Source organism: Cricetulus griseus, chromosome 5, assembly GCF_003668045.3.
Source record: "Cricetulus griseus strain 17A/GY chromosome 5, alternate assembly CriGri-PICRH-1.0, whole genome shotgun sequence".
Taxonomy (NCBI): domain Eukaryota; kingdom Metazoa; phylum Chordata; class Mammalia; order Rodentia; family Cricetidae; genus Cricetulus; species Cricetulus griseus.
The window spans coordinates 95,148,967-95,175,894 of NC_048598.1; the positions used below are offsets into that span (position 1 = coordinate 95,148,967).

At 48.1% G+C, this 26,928-nt stretch overlaps 1 protein-coding gene across 2 annotated transcripts; it reads right to left on the bottom strand.

Moving 5' to 3' along the window:
• Kank3 (KN motif and ankyrin repeat domains 3) lies at positions 1-26,928 on the bottom strand. 2 transcript variants are annotated; one of them, XM_035445397.1, is made up of 11 exons: positions 26,722-26,928; positions 6,855-6,914; positions 4,826-6,082; positions 4,641-4,740; positions 4,244-4,444; positions 4,070-4,154; positions 3,341-3,557; positions 1,230-1,375; positions 936-1,136; positions 758-856; positions 1-203 (listed from the first exon to the last, which is right to left on the bottom strand). In XM_035445397.1, exons 1-11 carry the CDS (start codon positions 26,756-26,758, stop codon positions 162-164), a joined length of 2,445 nt encoding a protein of 814 aa, XP_035301288.1. In that variant the 5' UTR covers positions 26,759-26,928; the 3' UTR covers positions 1-161. The 2 variants fall into 2 exon arrangements, with proteins under 2 accessions (XP_035301288.1, XP_027273829.1); XM_027418028.2 differs by lacking the exon at positions 26,722-26,928 and adding an exon at positions 12,568-12,620.

Sequence of the window (26,928 nt, forward strand, 5' to 3'; positions counted from 1 at the left end):
TACAAGTTCAGTAGAAATGCTTTATTAGGAAAGATTGTGAATGGGTTGAGTGCATTGCTCAGGCATTTGCACACGGCGCCCTGCTGTGATTTGGGAGCTCAGACATTAGAGGAAAGCAGCTTCTAAGTCCAGGTAGAGTCCCTCATTTGTCACTGCATGGCTTAGCTGGGTGTGCCTGTGGAAGACCCTGGGGGTGACTGGCCCTAGAACAAAGAAGGATTCTGTAGACAGAAGGTAGGCTTTTAACAGGACACATCCCATTCCTGTCGAGCCAGGCTGCCTGGATGGAATCCGCTCAAGACCTCTCAAACTCACAGAGAGGTCAGTCTTCCCAAGTGCTGGGATTAAAGGCATGCACGCCAACACCACTCACCCCCAAGCTTCCATTCCCACTTTACATTTGGGTGAGTGGGGCCAGTTGGATGAATTAGTCACAGAAATGCTAAGAATAAACCTAGCACTTGCTGTTCAATGCTCTACCTATACGGTGTGTTCTTCCTGACAGGGCAAACTTTCACTAAGCTTCCAGGCTTAGAGCTCCTCTCCCTACAGCAAAAGGCTCTTTTTTCCTTTACAAGGAAAACCCTCCCCAAACAGGATGATCCTAACCTAAAGTTGCAATTACCTCTGGTTTTGCTAGTTAGGCATCAAATAGTAGCTTTACAGTAGAATTCAGGCAGAGGTTCTCTATCTTGTTCAGGAAAGGAGGCTTCTGAAGGTCGTTGGCATGTGTCTGTTTCTTAGAGACTACACTTACCTGGGAGCCATGGTGGTCTGAAGTCAGGTGGGCATGGAGCAGTGCCGCAACCTCATCCTGTTGAGCCTCCAGCGCAATGGCCAGGGCACTTGTTCCCTCCTGAGAAATAATAGGATGTTAGGTCCCTGGGGTACAGTGAAACACAATGCTATTACTCAGGCCATTAGTAGTGGCTCACATTGTCTAGGATGGTAAGGTCACAGCCTGGCTGGGCCAACAGCAACTGAACTGTATCAAGGCGTCCATATTCGCTGGCACACATCAGTGCTGTAGCCCCATCTGCATCCTGTACATTGACATCAGCCCCACGTTCCAGCAAGGCAGCCACCATGTCCTGATGGCCATGACTGATGGCCAGCATGAGGGCTGTCTGTCCAGTCTGAAAAATGAAAAGGAAAAGAGGTTCGAGGCTTTGAAAATAGAAAGTGACACTGCCTTACCTACCCATTGTGAGTGGGAGTGTTCTATGCACCTGGCTAGCCTTGGCATTGACATCACCCATGCTGAAAAGTCTCTTGACCACAGCCATGTCTTCCTCCTCCTGCCCTACAGAAGTGAGTGCAGCCAACATGAGTGCAGAATAGCCGGCTCTATTCTGATGATTGACATCACAGACCCCTGGGAAGAAGAAAGAGGTCTGTCACTTCAAGCCTCAAATGCTGGGGAGGGGAGCAATGTCTCCTGCATCACAGATGGTGGGTAAGCATCTGTTGTCAGCCAACTTTTTTCGGGGGGGTGGGTGGAGACAGGGTTTCTTTGTATAGCTTTCCAGGCTGGCCTCAAACTCAAAGAACTCAAAGCCATACATCTGCCTCTGCCTCCTGAGTGCTGGGATTAAAGGCGTGTGCCAACTTTTGAGTCAGCAACTCATAGCCTAGGCTGATCACAGACAAGAATGGACCATGACTTTCTAGTCATGTTTCCATCTCCCCAGCACTGAGACTGCTGGGCAAAAACTCCACCAGCTAAGCTACACCTGAGTCCCTCAGCCAACTGCGTGCATGAGCACACAATGTGTGATTAGCAGCCAATAAGGCCCTGTCTGTCTCAACCACCCACAGCCCCAGAGATAGACACAAGCCGCTTAAATAGGTAAGCCTTTACTCTTCCAATGCAGGTTTTTCCTGTGTCTCTGTCTCTCGTTTTTATTTGCTAATTGTCTCTGCTCAGGTGCATTCAATAGCTATTCACTCACAAATGCTTTATAAGAGTAAGGACACCGCTGGGCGTTAGTGGCACACACCTTTAATCCCAGCACTCAGGAGGCAGAGGCAGTCAAATCTCTGAGTTCGAGGCCAGCCTGGTCTATAGAGCAAGTTCCAGGACAGCCTCCAAAGCAATACAGAGAAACCCTGTCTCAAGAAACCAAAACAAAGCCCGGCGTTGGTGGCACACGCCTTTAATCCCAGCACTCGGGAGGCAGAGACAGGAGGATCTCTGTGAGTTTGAGGCCAGCCTGATCTACAGAGTGAGTGCCAGGATAGCCACTACACAGAGAAACCCTGTCTCAAAAAACTGGGAAAAAAAAGTTTTGTTGTTGTTTTTTTAATTTACTGGCCAGGTGGTGACACACAACTTTCTTTCTAAGCACTCACGAGACAGAGGCTGGCAGGTTCAGTTTGAGGCCAGCCTGGTCTACAGAGCAAGTTACAGAATAGTCAGAGCTATACAGTGAGACTATCTCAAAACAAGATTTATTTATTTATTTATTTGCTTTTTTTTTTTTTTTTTTTTTTTGCTGGGCGTCATGCTGATGTGAAGGTGAAATGTTACTGGCAACTGAGCAAGCAGAAGAGTTAGTATATCCAGGTGTGTGTATTTGCTTCAGTAGGGGTATGATGAACAAGCAGGAGGTAGGTAGGTAAACAATACAACCAACTATTTGGTGGTAGTCAGGAAACTAAGCAGTAACCCCCCTTGAGGATAGACAGTTGAACCCAAGAACTCAGAAACAGACTGGCATGGTGACACATGCCTTTAATTCCAGCAGAAACGGGTGGATCTTTTGTGAGTTCAAGACCAGCCAGAGCTACATAAACCCTGTCTCAAAAAAAAAAAAAAAAAAAAAAAAAAATGCCAGGCCTGGAGAATGAGGTATGCCCAGGGGGGTCTCTGTTATGGTGGGAGGTCAAGGGAGTTGGCTAAGGACAGCTGAAGATACCATGAGGTTAAAAGGGCTTTGCACCCCTGGGACACAGGTAAGAAAGTCAAATTTGAGGCCAGGCAAGAGCTATATAGCAAGGCCTTGTGTCTGGGCGCTCAGCAGGGTTAGAGCACTAACTACCAGCTTGAGGACCCGGATCCCCAGCACACTGGTAAAGTTGAGCACTATGACATGTCTGTAACCCCCAAGGCTGGGGAGATGGAAACAAGTGGGGCTTGCTGGCCAAACAGCTCCAGGTTCAATGGGAAGTTGTTTCAGAAAATAACGTAGACCGTCATAGTGGAACATATCCAGTGTTGATTTCTGGCCAAATGAACAGCAATCCACCCACCTTCTCCCACTCAACATTTTTCTGTGCCCCTCAACGACCCCAGCCTTCGCCCACCCTGGCCCTCTTCTCCACAATCCAATTCCCTGACCTGTATCCAGTAGTAGGCTGGAAATGGCCAGATTCCCATGAGACACGCTGTAATGCAGGGCCGTGTTTCCATTGCCATCAGCCAGGTTCACCACATGAGCCAGCAGCTCAGGCCCCAGGCTCTTCACTCCTCGAAGCACCCCTGCCACAGGCTCAGCCTGAGAGCGCTTTTGACTGGACACTCGAAACCACTCCTGGGCTACAAGGCGTGCTGCGCTCTGGCAGGACAGGGGCAAAGAAGGCATCAATGCTGATAAAAAATGGGAGGGGCCAGAAATGTGTGTGTGTGTGTGTGTGTGTGTGTGTGTGTGTGTGTGTGTGTGTGTGTGTAAGACTCCTCTGGTGATCCTGGCAAGCAAGCAAAGCCAATGCTTTCTAAGTAGAGACAGCTTGCACCACACCCTCTTCAAGAATGAAGTACAACCAATGAGGTCCATAGGCTCAATGAATAAGACTACATCATGGGGAAATAAAGGACAGAGTGAGTGTAGCAGTGCCCACTTTCTCTTCAAGTTTCGTGGAATGGGTCTGTGGCTCTAGTCTTTACTTGGGGCTGTGGGTGGGCAGTCCAAGAAAAGGTCAGAACTGTCCTAGTATCTCTTTGGAGAGCTTAGGATCAAGGAAGGTCTCTAGTGAGGGGATACCAAACTTGGTACTTGTGCTCTAGGAAACCCTGCACTCTTCACTCTTAAAGAGGATGTCAGAGAGGAGAGGTAGGGCCCATACTCACGCCATCTCTGGTGACTCCACGAGGCCTGATCAGCTGCCGATTCAGAGCAATGCAGGCTTCCCTTAAACGAGGGCTCAGTTCACACCTGCCAGGGAGGTCAGTCTAGACTCAGGATCCTGAGCAACGGTGCCCAGGAGAGGGTATCTGCATTGCAGACCTTTGGAGGACGCTCACCTCTCTTCTGTCCCTGCCTTCGGCTCCAGCTGTGCCTCAAGTTCAGACTCCTCCACATCGTGGACGTTAGGGGGCCCAGGAGTTCCAGCTTCAGATCCCCCACTATCATCTCCTGACCCAGAAGAGCTACTCCTGGCGAGTTCGGTGGCACCATCTTCATTGTCACTGTCGCTGGCATCCTCGCTGGAGGAGCTCTCATACCTGGGAATAGGATGGGAGGCATCTGGTGAGCCTCCCCTGAGGGCTCATTCGAGAGGGCTGTGAAGTGGGAGTGGCATTTTAAAGATGAAGAAATCGAGGACTGTCAAAGCCAGACCATGAGCAGAGGGACAGAACTGGAAGTAATAGCCTGTGTCCCTGAAGCTGCTATCGTGGGAAAGGGGGAGAAAGCGCTCACTCTCCGTTGAGGACCCCAACGAACTGCAGGCTCTTGGGTCCCTGACTGGATTGGGCACCCGGAGTACCGTCTTTTTTCTTCATGATGGATTTGAGGATGCCTGGCAGGGAATCACATAAGGGCACTGAGTCTGACTGACTTCAGCAACCTGGCAGGCCAGGGTTCAACCAGGAGTGGAAACTCACCAGCAGGGGCCACCTGGTCTCCAGCCATGGGCCTGGGCTGGTTCTCCACTGGGAGCTCGGTCTGCGTGGTCTTCTCAGTGCAACCCAACTCTGTCTGGATGGCCACCTCTCGAGATTGAGGCCTGGCCACTGCAGCCTCGTAGGCCTCCTCCAGCTCCCTCAATCGGCCCCGCAAGAGTTCGCTCACCCCGCGCTGGTGCTCCAAGCTGGCGTGCAGCATCTCCAGCTCACGCTCTGCAGCCTCGGGCAGCCCCAGCAGCGCCTCGTTCACCCACGTGTCCACCTCAACAGTGTCAGGGACCACCTCCACTCCAGCCTCCCCTGTCTCGGGTACTGCCTGGGCATCCGCCTCTCGGGTCTCGGGCACGACTTCGGTGCCCGCCTCCCGAGTCCGGGGTTCCCCATCGGGTGTCCTGGACGCGGGGCCGAGGACCTGCAGCGCGCCTTCGGGGCGCCTGGCAGCCAACCCGTCGGGATCGTCAGCCCGGGGGCTGGCCCTGGAGCGGACTCCGCGATCGGAGGTGGCCAGACGTTCGGTGAGCCGCCGAAGCTGGGAGAGCTTGTCGGAGCGCGCCTCGGTCTCTACTTCTTGCTCCGGCTGCACGCGCCCGGCCAGTAGCCGCGCCTTCTCGGCGCGCAGCGCGCGCACCTGCTCCTGTAGCTCGGGCAGAGCGCGCGCCTGGTCCTCGAGCTCGCGCAGGCGCCGGAGAGCCGCGGCCATCTGCTCCCGCACCAGCTGCAGCTGGGCAGGGCCCGGGGAAGCGAGGGCGGGGTTGGGGGCGGGGCTGCTGCGGCCGGACCCGCGCGGGCTACGCGTGACCGCGCGGGCCGGGCTGAGCGCGCGCTCCCGGGCCTGCGCCTGCGCCTGCTCCAGCCGTCGGCTGGTCTCCAGGAGCGTGTGCTCCACGCGCGGGTTGCGCGAGAAGGAGCGCGGCGACAGAGGAGGGAGCGAGAGCCCCGGGAACGCCCCGGGAGAGAGTGCGCCCGATGCTCCGCCGTCATCACTGGCCAGGGATTCGCTGGAGGTCCAGGCGCCTGGGCTCCGCGCCCCGGCAAGGCCCGTTCGGGGGGCGCGCGGTCGGCGTGTGTGCGGGGGTCCTGGGGCTCGGCGGGGAGCAGGACCGCGCTCGAGTTCCTCCACATACTTGAGGAAATCCAGGTCCAGGTGGAAGCCATAGGGCGTCTCCACCGAGTAGGGAGAGCTAGGGCTGCGGGCACTCCCGGTGGAGCCGGGGTACAGGTGAGGGCCACCCAGGTCTGTGGTATAACAAGGACGTGGAGAGGGAAGAGGGGTCAAACCAAGAAGCACTCAAAGAGAATGAAGAAATGTGCTCCCGCTCCCTTGCCCCAGTGATGCACCTGTTCAGATGCCATTGCTCATGGCCACACCCGAGGCTTGCAGGCATATCTGCACGCGCATGGGCATGCAATTTATTGAGCACCCACTAGGTGCCAAACACTTACAAACTTGGGACACTGTAGGGAAAAGGGCTATATCCGGGCCCTCTTGTTAGCCATAATTAGACACAATCATTTCAAATGAGTTTCAAGACAAGAATACACTATGAAATGCAGAACCACTGCAGGAGCCAAGTTTGCCTCTCATATCAGGAAAGATTTCCTGTGGCGGACACTTAAAAGATTGAGCCCTTCATAACAAGGAGGAAGCAGCTGTAAGGGCAGAAGGTTCCAAGAAGAAAAATGGCCCGTGGAAGACACTGGAAGGGAGTGGGTACTGAAGAGTGACAGGGGGATGGAAGTCAGGTTCTCCAGGATGGTGAAAGGAGGGAGGGAGAGAAGAGCTAAAGGATGGGCAGAGGGCACACTGTGGGGGTCCTCTAGGCCACCGTGGGGAGTGGAACAAAATTTATGGGGCATGTCATAAGTGGGTTTTAAAGCAATGGCTTTGGGTAATAGGCTTTTGGGAAAGGCCATGTGGCCACTGTGTTAATAACAGGGAACTGCTGAGCTATACCCATAAATACACACAAACACACAATGTGGATCTGGGACCATTTTGTACACTCACCAGGCAGGTTCTGATTCAGGACAAACTTGGCCATGTTTCCTGGAGTAGCCACCAGACAGCCTGAAAAATGTCCCCCAGAGAAGTCAGGGTGTAAATCCAGGCCTGTCCCTTTTGTTTTGAACCTGATGAAACTTTGAGCAAACAGCCCCAAGTGCATCTTTGCACCTCACCCACCCCCAGGCTCTCTCCTCTCTTCAGGAACCTCGCAAATGCTAACGCTACAGATGGAACCCAAGACTTTGTGCATGCTACACAAATGCTCTCCCACTTTTGCTTTGAGACAAGGTCTTGTTATATGGCTAAGGCTGGCCTCAAAATCATAGTCCTGCCTCAGCCTCCCAAGTTCTGTGCCGCCATGTTTAGCTGAAATTTGAAGTGAACCTAGTAGGAACACCCAAGTTGTAACCCTGGAAAGGAGGAAGCGAGAATGACATCAAGCTGAGAAAAGTTAAGAAAGCAGAAGTATTTCAGGCTTAAAATCTCAACACCTTAGGGAGCTGACACTAGAGGGTCACAAGTACCAGCCAAATGTAAGTGCACGCCTTCAATCCCAGCACTTAGCAGGTGGATCTCTGTGAGTTCTAGGCCAGCCTGGTCTGCACAGTGAGTTACAGAATAGGCAGGGCTGCATAACTGTAACCCTATCTTTAAGGGAGGAGAACAAGTACAAGGTTAGCCTAGGCAACATCCTAGACAGATGTCTGTCTAAACAGTTGCTGTCTCAAAAAGTGAAAACAGCTGAGGATATAGTTCAATGGCCAAATGCTTACTTAGGGAGCATTCTCCAGGTAGTAGGTTCAACCCCCAGAAACACACACCAATTTCTTACATTTTCCATAGAGAAACGGTAAGAGGATGTAAGTGGTCATTTGAATTTTAAGCAAGGTTACTTGCAAAACCCTTCTATAAATGATGGGTGGAAGGTGTAAGTCTAGATAGCTCAATGGTACAACTCAGGAAGGCCTGTCTCTCTGGAATGTGTCTAGTACAAGGCTACAAGTCTCTGTTCTTGGCTTTATAATGGAAACACAAGCACCTAAAAAGACAAAGCTATGACTATCCATGAGGAGTTCAGAGAGTGTGACTCTTCAGGAGACACAATGGAGGCTAAGTAGGTGCCGGTCTGGAAGCAGGGATCTGGCTTGGTGGTATAGCACTTGCTAGCATACACAAGGACATTAATTTGATTGGAGCAACACCAAAAAAAAAAATGAATGAATGAATGAATGAATGACTCATGGACTGGAGATGTAGTTCACTTGTTAGAATACTTGTCTAGCACAAATGAAGCCCTGGGTTACTGGCTAGTAGTGCATGCCTGTCACCCCAGCACTCGGGAGATAGAAGCAGGAGGATCAGAAGTTCAGCTCATCCTCAGTTACATAGAGCTTGAGGCCAGCCTGGAATACATGAGACCCTATCTCAGCAAAGGGGGTTGGAGAGATGGCTCAGCAGTTCAGAGCACTTGCTGTTCTTGCAACTGACCCATGTTCAGTCCCCAGCCCTGGAGAGCTCACAACCACCTGTAGTTCCAGTTCCAGGGGATCTAACAGTCTTCTGGCCACTGAGAACATGTGTAAGTACACTCAGGTACTTACACATATAACAAAAAAAAAATGGGTAAAGGAAGAAAGAAAGGGGATGAAGAGTTCAGAGTATTTGTTTCTCTTCCAGAGGACCCAAGTTTGGTTCCCAGCACTCACATGCTGGCTCACAACTTCCTATAACTCCAGTTCCAGTGGATCCAATGCCCTCTTCTATCCTCATTAGGCATCAGGCACATATGTGGACTTACATACATAAACACAGACAAACACTTCTATGCATAAAATAAATTTTTAAGGAAGGGAGCAACAAAAAAGGAAAAAAATCGCAACACTCAGAAGCAGAAGCAAGAGGTATCTGTGAGTTCCAGAACAACTACAGCTACATAGAAAGACCCTGTTGAAAAACAAAAACATATTAAGGTGGGGACAGGGGTGTGGCTTCAAGGCTTGGCACTGGCATAGCATGCATAAGGACCTGGGCTCAATCCTCAATGCCCAGCACCCCCTCCACAACACACACACACATGCAGAAATGATGGGAAGATGGGACTTCAGAGAACCAGAAACTGGCTCAACTTGGCCATCTACTGTATTCTCTCCCTGATTAGCCCCCAAAGAATTTTGCAAAATATATTTATTACTGTTCACATTTTACTGAGCATCTGGATAGATCTCTTTGAGTTCAATGTCAGCTTGGTCTACAGAGCTAGTTTCAGGACAGCCAAGGCTACACAAAGAAACCCTGTCTTTGCAAAAAAAAAAAAATCAAGAAAATATTTTACAGAGCAATTAAATCTATTGCCTATGGGGGGGGCACTTTCAGATTAAGCTCTGTTCACTTCCTGGGGATCCCTTGCTTATAGTGCCCAGCGGAGCCTTTGCCCACGAAATTTTCCAACAGGCAGACCAAACCTTCTGGCTCACCACCACTCTGCTCCAACCAACTAAGAACCCAGCCACTCTTTCCAGGTTCTAGCACTCTGGATGGCCACTGAGTGCCAGACATTACTAGCTGTTCAGCACCCATCAGCGTGCCTAACACATCCCCCTCTCCACTGCTTCAAGCATCCCCTACTGCTCTCTGAGCCCCCTCTCTCCACCCTCCCCTTGTCCAACCCAAGGCTCTGAAGTCTCCATCCCCACCCCAAGCAGCTGTTTCCTGTCCCCTCACACCGGCTGAAAGGGCAGGCCGGCAGGTCACCATGGAGGACAGCCAGTGCCTCTCACGGTTTGTTTTCAGGAAACTGCCAGGGAAGAATTGGGTTTTAGAAAAGGCCTGGACCAGGGCTCAGGGATCTGGAACTGCCTTTCACAAAGCTGGAGTGTGACTCTGTACAGTCTGCCCCCTCCTCCAGTGGCCTGGCCATATCCAAATCCAAAGCTATGGGACAGAGAAATTAGTTGCAGGTTATTTCTAAGACCCACAGCAGCTGGAACAGCCAGACCTTAAGGGGGACATTAGCAGGAAGGTAAATAACAGTAAGATTATTGCTAGTTGTTTTCAATTAGGGGTTTTTTTTTTAAGGTTTTTTAAATTTTGTGTCTGTGTGTGGGTATTTGCCCAGGGAGGCCAAAAGCTATAGATCCCCTGGAACTGGAGTCACAGGTATGAGCTTATCAACTGACAGATGCTGGGATTCAATCAAACCGCAAGAGTAGTACTCGATCTTAACCACTGAGCCATCTCTCCAGCCCACTGGTTTTTTTGTTTGGCTTGGTTTGGTTTTTGACACAGGGTCTCAGGAAGCCCGGGCTGACTTCCGATTCCCTATGTAGTCGAGGGTGACTGTGAACTCGACCCTCCTACTTCTACCTTCTGAGTGCTGGGATGTGCTTTACCACACCTGGATTGTGCAATCCTGGAGATGGGACACAAGGCTTCACGCATGCTAAGCAAACACTCTAGTAACTGAGCCACAGCCCCACTGCTTTCCTTTTTTTCCCTCAGCTGCTTCTAAGTAGTGTGTGCACATCAGCCTGAGCCTTCTGCTCCCCATATTATCACTGACTCCTCTCTACTGTACAGACAGAAAAATAGAGGTGCGGAGAGCAATTAAGCTATATCCCAAAAGACACGTATGGGCAATGGCAGGGTTGGATCCGTGTAGCTTGTTCAGATCCCTGTATTGGTCACTATGCTTGACTGCATTTTTCGTTGTAATATTTATTTGTTTGCTTGTTTGCGCTGGTTTTTCAGGGTGGGGGGTAGGGAGGGCATTCCTGCCTCAACACACATATGAAGGCTGGTGAGAGCCAGTTCTCTTGATCATGTGAGTCCCGAGGGTTGAACTAAAAGTTTCTGACAACCGTCATCTCATCACCCCCATTTCATTTCCTTCCGAGTTTTGTTTGTTTTGGAAGTTTGCGGTTTTTGTGGTTGCCAGAGGTTTTGGACTTTTTCTGTTTTGTTTGTGTTTGAGACAAGGTCTCACTATGCAGCTAGACCTGGCTGGCCTTGAACTCACAGAGCTTGGCCCTGTTTGCTCATTGTTTATGTATTTATTTAAGACACGGCCTTACTATGCACTGCTAGCTGATACGGAACTTGCTATGTAAACCAGGACAGCCTCCAACTAACAGAGATTCTCCTGCCTCGGCTTCTGGAGTGCTGGCAATTTCAGCAATGCACCACCACCACCACCACCACCACCACCACCACGCTGGGGGCCTGCATTTATTCATTTATTCTGACTCCAAATTTTCCTGCTTCAGCCTCCCACATGCCGGGATTTCAGGCATGCACCGCCACACCCAAAGGAATGCCTTTTCTTCCTTTCTCATTGCCTCCCCGACCCCCAACCCCTCCAGCCCTCCTCGAGCTCAAACATGCTAAGTGAGTTCTCTATCACTGAGCTACACCACTGGCCCTTTTCTCTTTACATCTTATTTATTTTATGCAGGAGGTGGGGAATGCAAACATGCCACCGGGTGAAACCGGAGGTCAGAGGGCAACTCTGTGGGGTCACTTCTCTCCTTCCACCATGTAGATCCCTGGGATCCAGATCAGGAATGTCAGGGATGGCATCAGGCACCTTTACTGGTCATTCCATCTTGCTGACCTCTAAACCCCTTTACTAAGTTGCCCATGAAGGCCTTGAACTCACTCTGTAGCTCCCAGGCAGGTCTTCAATCCTCCTAGTGACCTCTCCTGTAACTGGGATTACAGGCGCTTTTGGAAAGATTCCCTTCCCCTCCCCAGAAATGGCAGGGAACCTGGGCCACTTATTGATCACCCTCCTAGCCAACACCAGTCAGCCCAGCATGGGTCTTTGACGGGGTAGTAAGGAGTGTGGTGGGGCAAACCCCACACCTAGGCTGCTCCCCAAGTCAGTGCCTCCTGGAGTGGGGCGTGTAGCTGCCTCCTCTCCCACACTGCCTGGCTGTCAAAGCTAAATCCAGATCCCCTGCCTGAGACCCCCTCATTAGGCCGTCAGAGCTGAAGCCACACGCCCCCACACCCGCCCCTGGGGCTATTTCGGGACGCGGAGTTGAAGGATGGGGGGGCAGAACACGCCGTGCGCACCCGAGGTCCTGAAGAGGGTATGCCTTCCTGACATAAGGCTCTATATGGTGGTACCCCCTTAATGTTGGGACGGGATTCTCAGATTCATGGTGTGTGGGGAGTAGATGAAGGTAGGGCAGGGGGCCCTTGGTTCATCGCACACACCCCTCCCCAAACATACACAACCCAGGTCAGCTTCGAAAAGACAGGGCAGTTTCCTACAGGAAAAGCCGCTGGGCGGTTCCATCCGCTACTATTGTCTATGGGTCCGGGGGGCCATCCGTCCCTCCCTCCAACACCGTTTCCGTATCACCCGCCTCCCTCCACCCACCCTCCTGCAAGATGCCCATCCCGAAAGAGCCAGCCCCAGGTCCCCAAGCCAACACTGGAGAAGGGTTCCTTGGGCACATAGGAGACTACGGTGCGCACAAGCTCCCCGTTGGGTCCTGGGTGGCCGTGTGGCTGTGATCTGCTGGATCTAGGGCTCCCCTCCCAGCTAGGCTCTAACTCACCTGGGGTTCCCATTACAGGACAGGGCACCCACCCCGTCCCAGCGCACACTGCCCATGGAAAGGGGCTGAATGAACCGCGCCCCTCCCAGACACTTGTGTCCTCAGTTTCCCCTCTAAGACCCCATGGGTGTCCCGGCAAGTTAGGACTTTACCTGATTTCGAAGCCCTGGCCGCGCCCGCACCGCACCCGAGCCCGCCCCCTCGAAGCTCGGGACGGGTTATCAAGGCTTTCACCACTAACTGATGGCCATTTCAGCCAACCAGAATTCGAATCTGACAGAACTACCCAATAGTAAGACAAAGTGGGTTGTCTGGGCGGAGTCGGGGGTGGGGACGCGCCCGGGGGCGGGGCCTGTAGTAGCGATCTGGGAAAATGAGAGAAGTGGAGTGGGATGCTGCCCCAGACACAGCTGAATCCTACCTGGTACAGGACTCAAGAAGGTGAGGTTTCATTCACAGGACACTAGTAGGCTACGGAAGGAATCTTGCCCCACCCCCACCCCGAGCCCGCGGGACCTTTGCAAATATTGTGCCACTTTCCAGAAATATTCTCTGCATGTGATACTTTTCCCTACTTTCTGGTGCTCAATCTGTGTCTACCTGTATATCTATCTATCGCTACCTACCTACTTACTAGGGTACTGAGTATTTAATCCAGAATGTATGCATGCTTGACGAGTGCTCTACCACTAAGTTCTATATCCCCAATAAAACAGACATTTATTAAATACCTATAAATAGCAGATACATAGATTATAGGTAGGGAGATGATAGATAGATAGATAGATAGATAGATAGATAGATAGATAGATAGATAGATAGATAGATAGATTTTTCAAAATGTGACAGCAATAACTTAAAAGTATGTTTAAGGCCAGTGAAATGGCTCAGCATATAAATGTGCTTGCTGCCAAACCTATCTGAATTCAATCCCAGGGACCAAGTAATGAAGAGAACCAACACCCACAAGTTGTCGTCAGACCTCCATATTGTGTCACGCATCTATCCACACACATTCGTACACACAGTAAATTAATAAAACTTTTTTGCTTTTTTTTTTTGGAGACAGGGTTTGTCTGTGTAGCTTTTTGTCTGTGTAGCTTTGGAGCCTGTCCCAGAACTCACTCCATATCAGACCTGACAGGCCTCGAACTCAGAGAGATCAGCCTGCCTCTGCCTCCCGAGTGTTGGGATTCCAGCAATAAAACTGAGTCTCTTAGCGGGCAGGATCTCTGCTGCCCTGTGCCTTTCGAGCATGTGAAGGAGCGATGGGTACTCTGTGGAAGGAAGAGAAAGAGACGAAAAATCCTCATTTGCAGTGAATGGGGAATTTAGGATTTAGAGGAAGGATTCTGGAAGGTGGCTTTCAAGGTGACCCTTAAAATGGAGGATACTCCAGGCAAGGATAAGAAGTGTAAAGCTCAAGCCGGGCGTTGGTGGCTCACGCCTTTAATCCCAGCACTGGGGAGGCAGAGGCAGAGGCAGGCTGATGTCTGTGAGTTCGAGGCCAGCCTGGTCTTCAGAGTGAGTGCCAGGACAGCCTCCAAAGCTACACAGAGAAACCCTGTCTCAAAAAAAAAATATATGTATAAAGCTCCCATAGGGACCTTAAACTGGGTATGTCAGCAAAAAATGAGTTGGTGGGAGAGCAGGGGTTTTGTTTGCTCCAGGTTTTAGGCAAGGGATTGGGTTTGTTTCAGCTTGTTGTTGTTAAGCTTTTTTTTTTTTTAAGATTTATGGACTTTATTGTGTATAGTGTTCTGTCTGTATGTATGCCTACAGGCTAGAAGAGGACACCAGATCTCACTACAGATGGTTGTGAGCCACCATGTAGTTGCTGAGAATTGAACTCAGAACCTCTGGTAGAGCAGCCTGTACTTTTAACCACTGAACTATCTCTCCAGCCCCGTTGTAAATCTTTTCTGGGTTTTTGCTTTGTACCTTGACCTGGTTGTTGTCAGAGACGGACGACCTTGAACTTCTGCTCCTTCGGCTTCCACCTCCCAGCTTTTGAAACATGGTCTCACTACAGTTTGACAGATTTAACCCAGCAGTGCCAGCTGTCTGTGTGGTAGTGCAAGCCTGTAATCCCAGCATTCGGGAGGTTGGAGGCAGGAGGAGCAGGAGTTCAAAGGCAGCCTGAGCTGCCTATATGATTCTTCAGTCTTTCCCAGTCTCTTTGTTTTAATTACAACAGCTGTTACAGTGTCACAGTCAGATAGTACAGTAATTATACAATATTGTGGGGGTTGTTGTTGTTGTTTTGGTTGGTTTTGTTTGTTTGTTTGTTTAGTTTTCATTTGGTTTTGGTTTTTCGAGACAGGGTTTCTCAGTAGCTATGGAGCCTGTCCTAGAACTCGAACTGTAGACCAGGCTGGTCTCAAACTCACAGAGATCCACCTGCCTCTGCCTCCCAAGTGCTGGGATTAAAGGTGTGCTCCATCACTGCCCAGCGGTGAGTTGTGTTTTATATGTGCTTAGTGTGACTATGTGCATGGAGGTGATAGTCCATGAAGCTGGGAATGGTGTCAGGTCTTTTATCTTTATGTTTTTGAGATAGAGTTGGCCCATCAATGAAGTTCACCAGTGTGGCTAGGCTGACTGGCTAATGATCTTCAGGAACCGACCTGTCTCTGTCACCCTATTTCTTTCCCCAAGGCTGGGGTTACAACCACTTGCCGCCACACCTGGCTATATTCCCAAATCCTGGTTCTTTCTGTTTACAAAAAGCTTGATCTATTTTCATTGGTTGATCAGCTGAAGAAATATGCTCAGTTTGCCATGGAAATTTTGGAGATATAAAAATATTTTTATTGCACAATAAGTAGAGCATGTGTCTAACATGTACAAAGCCTGGTTCAGTCTCCAAAAATCAAAACCAAAAATGTTTAACTGAAAAGTGAAATGATGCACGACAGAGAGAGAGAGAGACAGACAGAGAGAGAAAGACAGATTAGTAAGACAAAAGTGTAACTAAGGGGGGAGGTTTTAGCTTTCCAACCAGGGCCATTTTGCTACACTAGGAAAACTTTGAAATATTTAAAGATTTTTATTTCCCTACGTGGTGGGAAGGGAACCTAAGGCTTTACTGTGTTCCACAAAGCATTTTTGTGTGGGTTTTTTTTTAGAGACTTGGCCTCACTATGTAGCATAGGATGACTTAAAATGTGTGACAATTCTCCTACCTAAGGCTTGGGAGGGCCTAGCAGTCAGTGTCTTTGATTGTTGTTGACTTGGGAAAGGGTGTGTATCTTAGTCACTGTTCTATTGCTATAAAGGGACACTACAACCAAGGCAATTCTTATCTTTTTTTTTTTTAAAGCATTTAATTGGGGGCTTGATAACAGTTTTAGAGGATTAGTCCATAGTCATGATGGGAAACAGGCATGGCACTGGAACAGAGCTGAGAGCTTTATATTCTAATCCATAGGCAGCAGGAAGAAACAGATAAACACTGGGTCGGGTCAGAGCTTTTGAAACCTCAAAGCCAACCCCTTCCCCCAGTGGCACACCTCCTCCAACAAGCCCACACCCACTAATCCTTCCCTGACAGCTCACCAAATGGGGACTAAGCACATAGATATATAAGCCTATGAGGGCCATTCTCATTCAAACCACCACAGAGTATTTTGGCCATTTAGTGAGTAGAATCCAGAGATGTGGGAAGGCATTCTACATTGCACAAGGCAGCTCTCCCACAACCATGAATAAACTAGCCAGAACGGGAACCATGCTGATTATAAGAAATCCAGCTGTGGGGGCTTTGGAGATGGCGCTGTTGACAAGTGCCTGCTGTGCAAGCAGAAGGACCTGAATTTGGATCTCCACTCCAGGCATTGGATGAGACACATTTGTAATCCAAACACCGGGAACAAGTTTAGCCAAATCAGCGGGCTCCTGATCCAATGAGAGACGCTGTCTCAGAAAATAAGGTGGATAGCAATGAGGAGACACTGGCTGTCTTTCTGCTCTCCCACCAGTTTTGTTTATGTTTTTTTGTTGTTGTTGTTATGAAAGAAACATAGCTATATGGTTGGGGGGAATGTTTGGATTTTTGTTTGGTTTTGTTATCGTTTTGGAGACAGGGTCTTACAATATAGCCCTGGCTGTCCCAGAACTTGCTATATAGACCAGGCAAACTCACAGAGGTCTGCCTGCCTCTGCCTCCCATGTGCTGGGATTGAAGACACACACCACCATTGTTGTAGAATATTACTTTAACTCTGTAAAGATGTGTTACATTTGTTTATGTTGTGGAGTATTACAATTAAAGTGTAAAGGTGTGTTACATTTGTTTATGATTCATTTATTTAATTATGTTAAGATGTGTTGCTGGGGAGCTGCAGAGATGACTCAGAGGTTAAGACCACTGGCTGCTCCTCCAGAGGTCCTGAGTTCAATTCCCAGCAACTACATGGTGGCTCCCAACCATCTATGATGAGATCTTCTATGCCCTCTTCTGGTGTGTATGCATATATGCAGGCAGAACACTGTATACATAATAAATAAATCTTTTTTAAAAATGTGTTGCTATTTTACCTTGCCTACCTAAGACACCTGATGGGTCTAATAAAAAGCTGAACGACCAGTAGCTAGGCAGTAGAGGGACAGGCAGGGCTGGCAGTCAGAGGGAATAAGTAGGGGGAGGAATCCAGGCTAGAGAAAGGGGTTGGAGGGGTATGAGAAGAGAATGCAGGAAAAAGAAGGGAGATGCCCAGGGCCAGCTAGACAGGCAGCCACCAGCCAGAGTAAAGCACACAGAGTGAAGGAAAGGTAAAAAGTCCCGAGGCAAAATGTAGATGAAGAGAAACAGGTTCATTTGAGTTATAAGAGCTAGTGGGACAAGCATAAAATAAGGCCAGATATTTGTAACTAATAAGTTTCCATGTCAGGCGCAAAGCATACCTCAACTTGATATTCCATGCTTTGTTGACACCCATGGGAGGTATGCCCCTTTTTTAACAGAAAGGAAGAGTTGGGGGGGGGGCAGAGGGGAAAAGGGAGAGGAAGGAAGGGAAACCATAGTCAGGATGTAAAACAAATGAAAAATTTAATTTAAAAAAAAGAAGTCTCGGCGTCATGATTTGGGAGCTGGTTGGTGGCCCAAAAGAAAGCCGGTTACATACCATATTGGGTTAAGAAATCTAGCTGTAAAGTAACTATCACTATAGCCACAACCTCGATACTAAACATCACATTGCTAGCTCCATACACCATCTTCCATGTCATCCCAAATGCAGCAGACTCCTCACTCCCCAGGTGACCAGTATTGTGACTTGGAGGTGTTTCAGTTTGTGTTTGCTTATTTTGTTGTTTGATTGAGGTTTAGAGTTGTTTTTTGGTTTTGTTTGTTTCTACCTTTATTTAATTGAAGGAGGGCACAGGCATGCGGCATGCCTGTGGAGATCAGAAGACAAGCTATAGGGATTGCTTCTCTCTTTCTGGCATGTAGGTTCCTGGAATCGAACTCAGAAAATCAAGCTTGTCAGCCAGTGTTTTAACCTGCTAACTCTCCTTCTCCCCGCTGCCCATGTTTTGTTTCTGGGATAAGGTCTCATGTAGCCCAGTCTGGCATCACACCTTAAACTCACCCTCCTGTCTCTGTCTCCGGGATGCTGGGATGGCAGTACCAGAATCATCCTTGTCTACATAATGAGTCAGAAGCTAGCCTAGGATGACGTGAGACCTTGTCTCAAAACACCAACAAACAAAAAATAAAACAATACATATTGTCGTAAATATTCTGTTTGTGTGCATGTGTGTATGTTGTTTTTGTTGTTATATGTATTCTCTCTCTCCATCTTCCTCCCCACCCCCACCTACCACCACTTTCTTTCCTTTTGTGACTGGGTATCGTGTAACTCAGACTGGCCTCAAACTTACAGAGATTTCTTGCTGGTCGTCATTGTTGTCTTTCATGGCCTTTTTGCCTGAGTAGGACTGTCAATTGCTCCTCTGCTTTGCTACCTTGCATAGCACCTCCAGATGCTGTGTGAGCCAGTCCTTCCAGGGCAGTTCCAGCTTGATGGCTGCCTGGACAGGGCAGGCATAATGACATCAGTTGACATGCCAATATGGACAAAGGAAATTCTGCAGGGTCCCACTGCAAGATGAAGAGCTACAAGTGGGCAACGGCTGCTGAGAGAGGAAGAATCCATTTTTCTCAAGGAATGAACTCCCACAGGGGATTTCCAATCCCAAATAGCCAGCCGTGAATGCATATACATACAAATAATGCTAAATAAACTAAGCAGGATGTGTGTGTGTGTGTGTGTGTGTGTGTGTGTGTATAAATATATTACATAGGTATAAATGTATCAGTAATAATTAAAGAAAAGACCATGAATTTAGGAGAGGGAGTGAAAAGAATTTAGGGGTAGGGTGGGTAGAAATGATGTAGAGTGTTTGTGTACAAACTTCTCAAAAATTATTTTTAAAATGGACTACAGACACAGCTGAGCTGGAATGGCACTTGCCTGGCATGTGTGACATCCTGAATTGATTCCCCTGTTCTGTAAAAATTAAAACGATCCCTGCCTAACAGACTTTTGGGAAACAGAACATGGGGAAGGGACTTTGTGTAAGTGGGAAACTGAGGATGTACCTCAACTGGTACAGTGCTGTTTCACGTGCATGGAGCCCTAGCTTTAATCCCCAGCATCGCTCAAAACCTAGTGTGGTGGCACATGCCTTTCACCTCAGCAACTGCAGAGTAGAGACAGGAGAATCAGGAGTTCTAGGTCATCCTTGGCTACACAATGAGTTCAAGGCCAGCCTGGACTACATGTCAAGGGTGAGAGGGTAAGAGTTCCAGGACAGCCATTGCTACATAGAGACCATGCCTGAGAGAGAGAGAGAGAGAGAGAGAGAGAGAGAGAGAGAGAGAGACAGACAGACAGACAGACAGACAGACAGACAGACAGACACAGACACAGAAAGACAGAGAGAGAACACGTTTGCAAGATGGTGCCTCAGGGGTAGGGCACTTACTGCCTGATCTGAAGACCTGAATTTGGTCTCCCAGAACCCACACAGTGGAAGGAGAGAGCTGACTATAACAAGTTGTTCTCTAACCTCCATACATGTGGTGAGGTATGTATGCACGCTCCTACATGCACTCTCTTGCGCACACATACACACATACAGAGAGAAAGAGAGAGAGAATAAATATGATTAAAAACTTTAAAAAGGCCGGGGGGGTGGGGGTGGCACACATCTTTAATCCCAGTACTCGGGAGGCAGAGGCAAGAGGATCTCTGTGAGTTCAAGACCAACCTGGTCTACAAGAGCTAGTTCCAGGACAGCTTCCAAAGCCACAGAGAAACCCTGTCTCGAAAAAAAAAAAAAAAAAAAAAAAAGAACACTTTAAAAAGAAGGTAGAGAAATGACTCCACAGTTAAAAGCACTTACTGCTCTTGTAGAGGAGCAGGTTCCCATTCCCAGCATCCACATGGCAGTTCATTACCATCTGTAACTCCAGTTCCAGGAGATCCCATACCCTCTTCTGACCTCTTCAGGTACCAAGCATGCATGTGGTACATACTTGCAGGAAAAACACATAAAATGAGTAAGTCTAATTTAAAAGCTGAAAAGGTAGCCTTGTGAGAAAGCTGCAATAATCTTAGAGTTCATTAACAACTCCTCCCATCCACCCCATTGCCAACACCCTTCATGTTCACGGTAGCAAATGTGACCCTCTTCTGTTCCAAGCTATGTCAGGCCAACAGTGGAGTCTCCCGTGAGAAGTGGGGTGGGAGAAGCCAACTTCAACCACTCCAGAGTTCACATGAAGCCCTTGGAAGCCACTTTGGGCTCCTTTGCCATTTCAAGGACCTCCTAGATATACAGCAGAGAACCCTCCACCCCGTCTGGAATGCAACAGCCCTGCAGGGGCTGTGACCAACTCTCAACACAAACACCCCCAGCATCTAGGCTGAGGACACAGATGGAGCTTTTAAAAGACATGGCCACCAGTTCAGCCTCCAGGTTCATCCTGCAGCCCCTCCCCTTCCTAGCAGTGGCAGGTGGCCCACATCCAGTTGTTTTCCTCCCCAGAGTGTTCTGGAACATATCCCTCTCCCACTTGTGGGGATGGAGGAACACATCATTTCTGGCACGTGTATCATCCCCATTGCCCTCGTGCTCCCTTGCTTTGAGCAAGTTCAGTTATTGCACACCAAGTTTCCTCACATCTTAATGATTTGGGCAAGGGGGGATGTCCTTGAGTTTGGCAGATATTTCCTAGCCTCACGTGTGCTTTAAATTGGGAGTTAGAGTGACAGTCACACAAAATTTCCACTGAGTCAGTGGGAGCCAGGTTCTTGTCTCGTGAATTCAAAGACTGAAACTCACAACAGGAAGGCTTCAGACAGGCGTTTTATTATAGGTTTAATAAATAGTAGGTGCTTAAGAGAAAGAACTGGAAGGGCAAGGTGGCTCAGCAAGTGAGGGCATTTGCTCCCAAGCCTGGGGACTTGAGTTCAATTCCTGGGACCCACATAGTGAAGAAGAGAACCAGCCTGATTCAGGACCCGAGTTCCATTCTTCAGAATTCCTTTTTTTTTTTTTTTTCTGAATGGATATGGTGGCTTTTTCTGAATGGATATGGTGGTTTCAATCCCAGCACTGGGGAAAACAGACACAGGGAGACCACCAGGGCTCCCTGGCTGGCCAGTCTAGTCAACTTGGCAAGTTTCAGGCCAATGGGAAACCCGGAGTCAAAAAGATGGATGATACCTGAGGAGCAATGTCCAAGGTTGTTCTCTGATCTTCACATACATACACACGCACCCACAACACACCTGCACCTGTACACACACACACACACACACACACACACACACACACACACACACACTAACACACTAAAGAAACAAAGAAATATGCTGGGTGGTGGTAGCACACATCTTTAATCCCAGCACTTAGGAAGCAAAGGTAGGAGGATCTCTGTGAGTTCGAGGCCAGTCTGGTCTATAGAGCAAGTTCCAGGACAGCCAAGACTTTTACACAGAGAAACCCTTCCTGCCCCCCCCAAAAAAAAGAAGAAAAAAGAAAGAAAAAAAGAAATGAGCAAACTATTGAAGGCAAGCAACCAGCCAGACACAGTGTTTTATGCCTGAAATCCCAGTACTCAGGAGGCTGAGACAGGAGGATCTCCATGAGTTTGAAGCAAGTCTGGGCTACATAATGAGCTCCAGACCATCATGTTTTTTTTAATACAATTTATTTGTTTTTATTTCATGTGCGTTCCTGTTTTGCCTGCATGTATGACCATGTGAGGTGTGGGATACCCTGAAACTGGAGTTACATGAGCTGCTATGTGGGTGCTGGGAATTGAACCTGGGTTCTCTAGAAGAGCAGGCCTACTGGTAGTTTTAACTATAATAACCACTTGGTGAAAGATGATTTCTGTCACTTTCTTTTCTGTGAGGTGGCAGTTGCTCTCTTTTTTAATTGGTGTCTATTTTAAGGGCTCATATGTAGAGGCTATGTAAGGGTTCCATTTCTTCTGGAATTTTCGTTCACTTGCTTCACTGTAGGATCTTGCCTGAATCAATTACTCAGACTGGCTTTGTTTGTTGGCTGGTTGGTTTATATCTAGATAGAAGCTCTTAGGCTAAAACCCCATGATTGGGGCCGGGAGGGATTGGAGAGATGGCTCAGTGATGAACAGTACTAGCCACTCTTCCAGAGGACCTTGGTTCAATTTCCAGCACTCAAACGGAAACTCACACTTGTCTGTAGTTCAAGTTCCAGAGGATCCAATGCCCTCTTCTTGGGCACCATGCATGCTATGGTGCTCATACATGCAGGCAAAATATAACATTCATTAGAAAATGAAACGACAAAAAATCAAACCACTAACCACACTACTGTGGTATTTGTAAAGATGTCCCATGATCCTAAACGCAAATTTAAAAAAGCACCTTACAAAGGCTTTCAAACACAGGTTGGTGTCCTCCCAACACTTGGGTGGTGGAGGCAGAGGATCAGAAGTCACAGTCCAGTACATAACAAATGAGCTAGGGTATTTGCCATATGACCACTAGGGGGAGAGAGAGTTCTTTATCACAATGTCAGGCTCCAGAGGGGAGGGGGAATGGGGGGGGAGGATATGCCTCACCAAGGAGAAGCAACATGAGTTCAAACCCTAGGACTCAAATATAGGAAATAAAGACCAACTTCCACAAGCTGTTCTCTGACCTCTACACATGCCCTGTGGCATGCACAGTCCCACACTCAAACATGGGCACACACGTGCACTCAAAATCAATATGTAATTTTTAAAATTTTTATGTAGTGGATTTTCCCTGCTTGTATGTATACATGTGCCATGTATGCGAATAGTGCCCAAGCAGACCAAAAAAGCAGATGTTGTATCCCCTGGAACTGGAGTTACTGATGGTTGTGAGCAACCATGTGGGTGCTGGAAATGAAACACACGTCTTCTGAAAGAATAGCCAGTGCTCCTAACTGCTGAGCCATTTCTCCAGACATAGTACACATGTAAGTAAGAGAAGGAGAGTGAGAGAGAGAGAGAGAGAGAGAGAGAGAGAGAGAGAGAGAGAGAGAGAGAGAGAGAGAGAGAGATTAACATTAGCTTCAATTATATAGAGAAATGTAAGGTCAGCTATGGCTATAGGAGACCTTCTCTCAAAAAGGAAAAACAAAAGAGGCCAGTTACTCAGTGAGCAAAAGCAAGTGCACAAAGGCTTGTTGCTCAAGTCTTAGGACCGCAGATCTCCAGGACCCACATGGTGGAAGGAGGGAGGCAACTTTAGAATGCTGTCCTCTGATTTCTTCATGCTTGGCATGGTGTGCAAGTGCCCACACTTAAACACACTCTCTCTCTCTCTCTCTCCCTCTCTCTCTCATTAATCAATATAATTGAAAAATGCCTGTGTGATAAAAGATAAAGAAGGCAGGAGATGCAGTTTAGTAGCAGAGGACACACCGAGTGTGTGTGTCACACTCTAGGCTCCATCCTTAGTAGTGGAGGAGAAAGTAGGGATGTTGCAGACTAAAGGTAGACTCAGAGCCTAAATGAAAATGTCATAAATGGCCCTGGATTGGTCCAGAGTCTCAATGTCTAGCTCTGTCTGCCTGGTGCTCACTAAGTAGACCAGGCTGGCCCTGGACTTCATAGAGATCTCCCTGCCTCTGCCTCGCAAGTGCTGCAATTAAGGATTAAAGGTGTGTGCCACTACACCCAGCTGGAAAAAAATTTAAATGCTCTAAAGGGCAGAGGAGGGTCTGTTGCTTTGCAATTTCATTTAAAATATTAAAAGGGCAACCAGGCCTAGTTGTTCTTGTCTTTAGTCCCAGCACTCAGGAGGCAGTGGCAGGAAGAGCTCTCTGAGTTCAAAGTCAGCCTGGTCCAGGATTTCTAGGGCTACATAGAGAGACCCTGTCTCAAAATAAATAAAATATTAAAGTGTCTAGTGTCTCAATTAATGGCTACCCTATCCTTCTTGATATCCAGGCGATCAGTATCAAGACAACATCACTTGGAGTGCTCTCTTTCCCTCTCCTCAGGATTCAAATGGTGTTTGTTTTTGAGACAGTTTTTATGTAAACCAGCCTGGAACTATCTATGTAGCCAAAGATGATCTTTTTGGGTTTTGTTTTGTTTTGTTTTGTCTTTATTAATTTATTTTTTACAATCCAATCCCAGTTCCCCCTCCTTCCTCTCCCCACCACCTCCCATCTGCTCCTCAGAGAGGGTAAGGCCTCCCCTAGAAAGTCAACTAAGTCTATCCCATTATCTTGTTGAGGCTGGGACCAAGGCACCTCCCCAATCCCATACCCCTGTATCTACCCCACCCCACACACCCCTGTGTCTAGGCTGGGCAAGGTATCTCTCCATATAGAATGGGCTCCACTAAATCAGTTTGTACATTAGTGTTAGATCTTGGACCCACGGCCAGTGGCCTCATATGTTGTCCAAGCTGCACCATTGTCACCTATATTAAGGGAGTCTAGTTCTGTGTTACGCAGGTTCCCCATTTGTCAGACCTGAGTCAGTGATCTCTCACTAGCTCTGGTCAGTTGATTCTGTGGGTTTCCCCATCATGGTCTTGCCTCCTTTGTTCAGATTATTACTCCTCCCTCACTTCAATTGTACTCCAGGAGCTTGGCCCATTGGTTAGTTGTGGATTTCTGTATCTGCTTCCATCTGTTTCTGGAAGAGGGTTCTAGCTTCTCTGTGGTTGTGGATTATAGGCTGGGTATCTTTTGCTTCATGTCTGGTATCCACTTATGAGTGAGTACAGACTATATTTGTCTTTCTGGATCTGGGTTACCTCACTTAGGATGGCTTTTTCTAGTTCTCTCCACCTGCCTGCGAATTTTAGTATGTCATTGTTCCTTACAGCTGAGGAGTACTCCATTGTGTAAATATACCACATTTTCTTTATCCATTCTTTGGTTAAGGGACATCTAGGTTGTTTCCAAGAACTGGCTATTATGAATGATGTTGCTGTGAACATAGTTGAGCAAATGTCCTTGTGGTGTGAATATGCCTTCTTTGGGAATATGCCCAACAGTGGTATTGCAGGGTCTTGAGACAGGTTGATCCCTAATTTTCTGAGAAATTGCCATACTGATTTCCATAGCAACTGAACAAGCCAAAGATGATCTTTTGTTTTCTTTTTTCTTTTTGGTGTTCCGAGACAGGGTTTGGAGGCTATCCTGGAACTCGATCAGTAGACCTGACTGACCTTGAACTCACAGAGATCCACCTGCCTCTGCCTCTCAAGTGCTGGGATTAAAGGCATGAGCCACCACCGCCTGGCTGCCAAAGATGATCTTGATAGTGTGTGTGTGTGTGTGTATGTGTGTTTATAAATCTGGTGTTGGAGATGGAACCCTGGACTCCATGAATGCTAAGCAAGCACCCTGTCAACTGAACTAGAGCCCTAACCATTATTGGACCCCATATTCCAATCAATCACTGAATCATATACACTTCATTTTCAAAATGTATCCAGCCATGTTTCAGCATCATTGTGGTTTCCATCCTGGGCCAGCCTGGACTAAGGAAGTCATCATCTCTCATCTATGTGTGAGCCCACAGACCAGCTTGAGAGAGTCTATTAATGCCTAGGTCTTGTCAGCTCTTTGCTTAGAGTGCTATACATGACTTACACTTTAATAAAAGGTCAAGTCCTATAGCCAGGTGTGGTGGTGCGTGCCTTTAATCCCAGCACTAGGGAGGCAGTGCTGGATCCACTCAGTGGCAGAGATCCACTCAGGTGGATCTCTGAGTTCAAGGCCAGCCTAGTCTATAAAGTTCCAGTAGAGCCAGGACTACACAGAGAAACCCCATTTTGAAGAAAACAAGAACAAGAAAAACAAAAAGATCAAGTTCTTTCCCAGTGACCTTTAAGGATCTGCCCTTGTCTTCCTGTTTTGACTTTTCCTCTTTCTCTTTAAAAAAGTGTTTTACTCACTTCTTAATTCAGTGTGTGTGTGTGTGTGTGTGTGTGTGTGTATGTGTATGGGTGTGGGTTCAAGTACTATGCCACACAAAAGGCGGACAAAGACCCTACAAAAGTCAGTACTCTCCCTCCACAATACAGGTCCCAAGGGCTGAATTCAGGTCCACAGGCCATCTTGCCCTGTGGCTTTTCTCTCTCCATTGTTACTCACTCCTCTGGGCCTCCTTCCTGTTTACTCGACGATCAAATAAATACATGTCTGCCTCAGGACCTTTGCATTGGCAATTTCCTCTTTCTGGAATATTACTACAGCAGATAATCAACTTGACTCTTTCTTTCACTTCCTGCTCTTCTCACTGAGTCCCTTTCTGAGTGCTCGATTTAAAATGGTTACTATCCCTCCCCCATGCTCTTTTTCTTCTCTGACTGTTTTTTTTCCTCCTTAGATCTACACGCTTTCTCCTTCCCTAACTTGACTTGCTGATTATGTCTTTCCCCTAACAGTAATTAAGATGGTTGCTATATTAGAGATCTTTGCCCCAAGTGCTCAGAACATATAATATGGTGCAGAGCAGGTGCCCCACAAACGTTTGATGAGTGAATAGTTAAACGAGATGGGAGCCGGTGAGAGGGGTCAGTGGGTAAATAAAGGCATCTAACCATCAGTCCTGAGGACCCAAGTTCAATCCACAAGATCCACACGACAGAAAGTGAGAACTGACTCCCACAAGTTCTCCTCTGAATTTACATGCACTGTGCCGCGCCTCCCCCCCCCCGCCCCATTCAATTTGTTAATGAATCAATGAAATAGTCTGAACGGGTGGGGAAGAAAAGCAAGGGAGGGAAAATGTCCTATTCGTTACTTACATATTTGACAGATTCTCTGGACATGGTAATCATGCATCTTCCCCAAAGGCAACTTTGGGCATCTTTGAGCGCAGCGGGCACTTAGCTGTCCTTCCTCCTGGAGTTAGCAAGAGCTGCTCACGGATAAGCCAACAGGGGGCGCTGGAACATGGGTAACAACCTGGAGCACCTTCCACACCTGTGGGAAGGAGTTTTCCTCCCAGGAGA

Bases quoted from the DNA above. Each gene is read 5' to 3' on its own strand.
- Kank3 (XM_035445397.1), bottom strand. From the start codon at position 26,758: ATGCATGATTACCATGTCCAGAGAATCTGTCAAATAT. The intron at 1,376-3,340 runs GTCAGGGAATTG...TCTTCTTCCCAG, and splicing joins CAGCCTACTACTGGATACAG to GGGTCTGTGATGTCAATCAT. The intron at 204-757 runs GTAAGTGTAGTC...TCTTTGTTCTAG, and splicing joins CAGACCACCATGGCTCCCAG to GGCCAGTCACCCCCAGGGTC.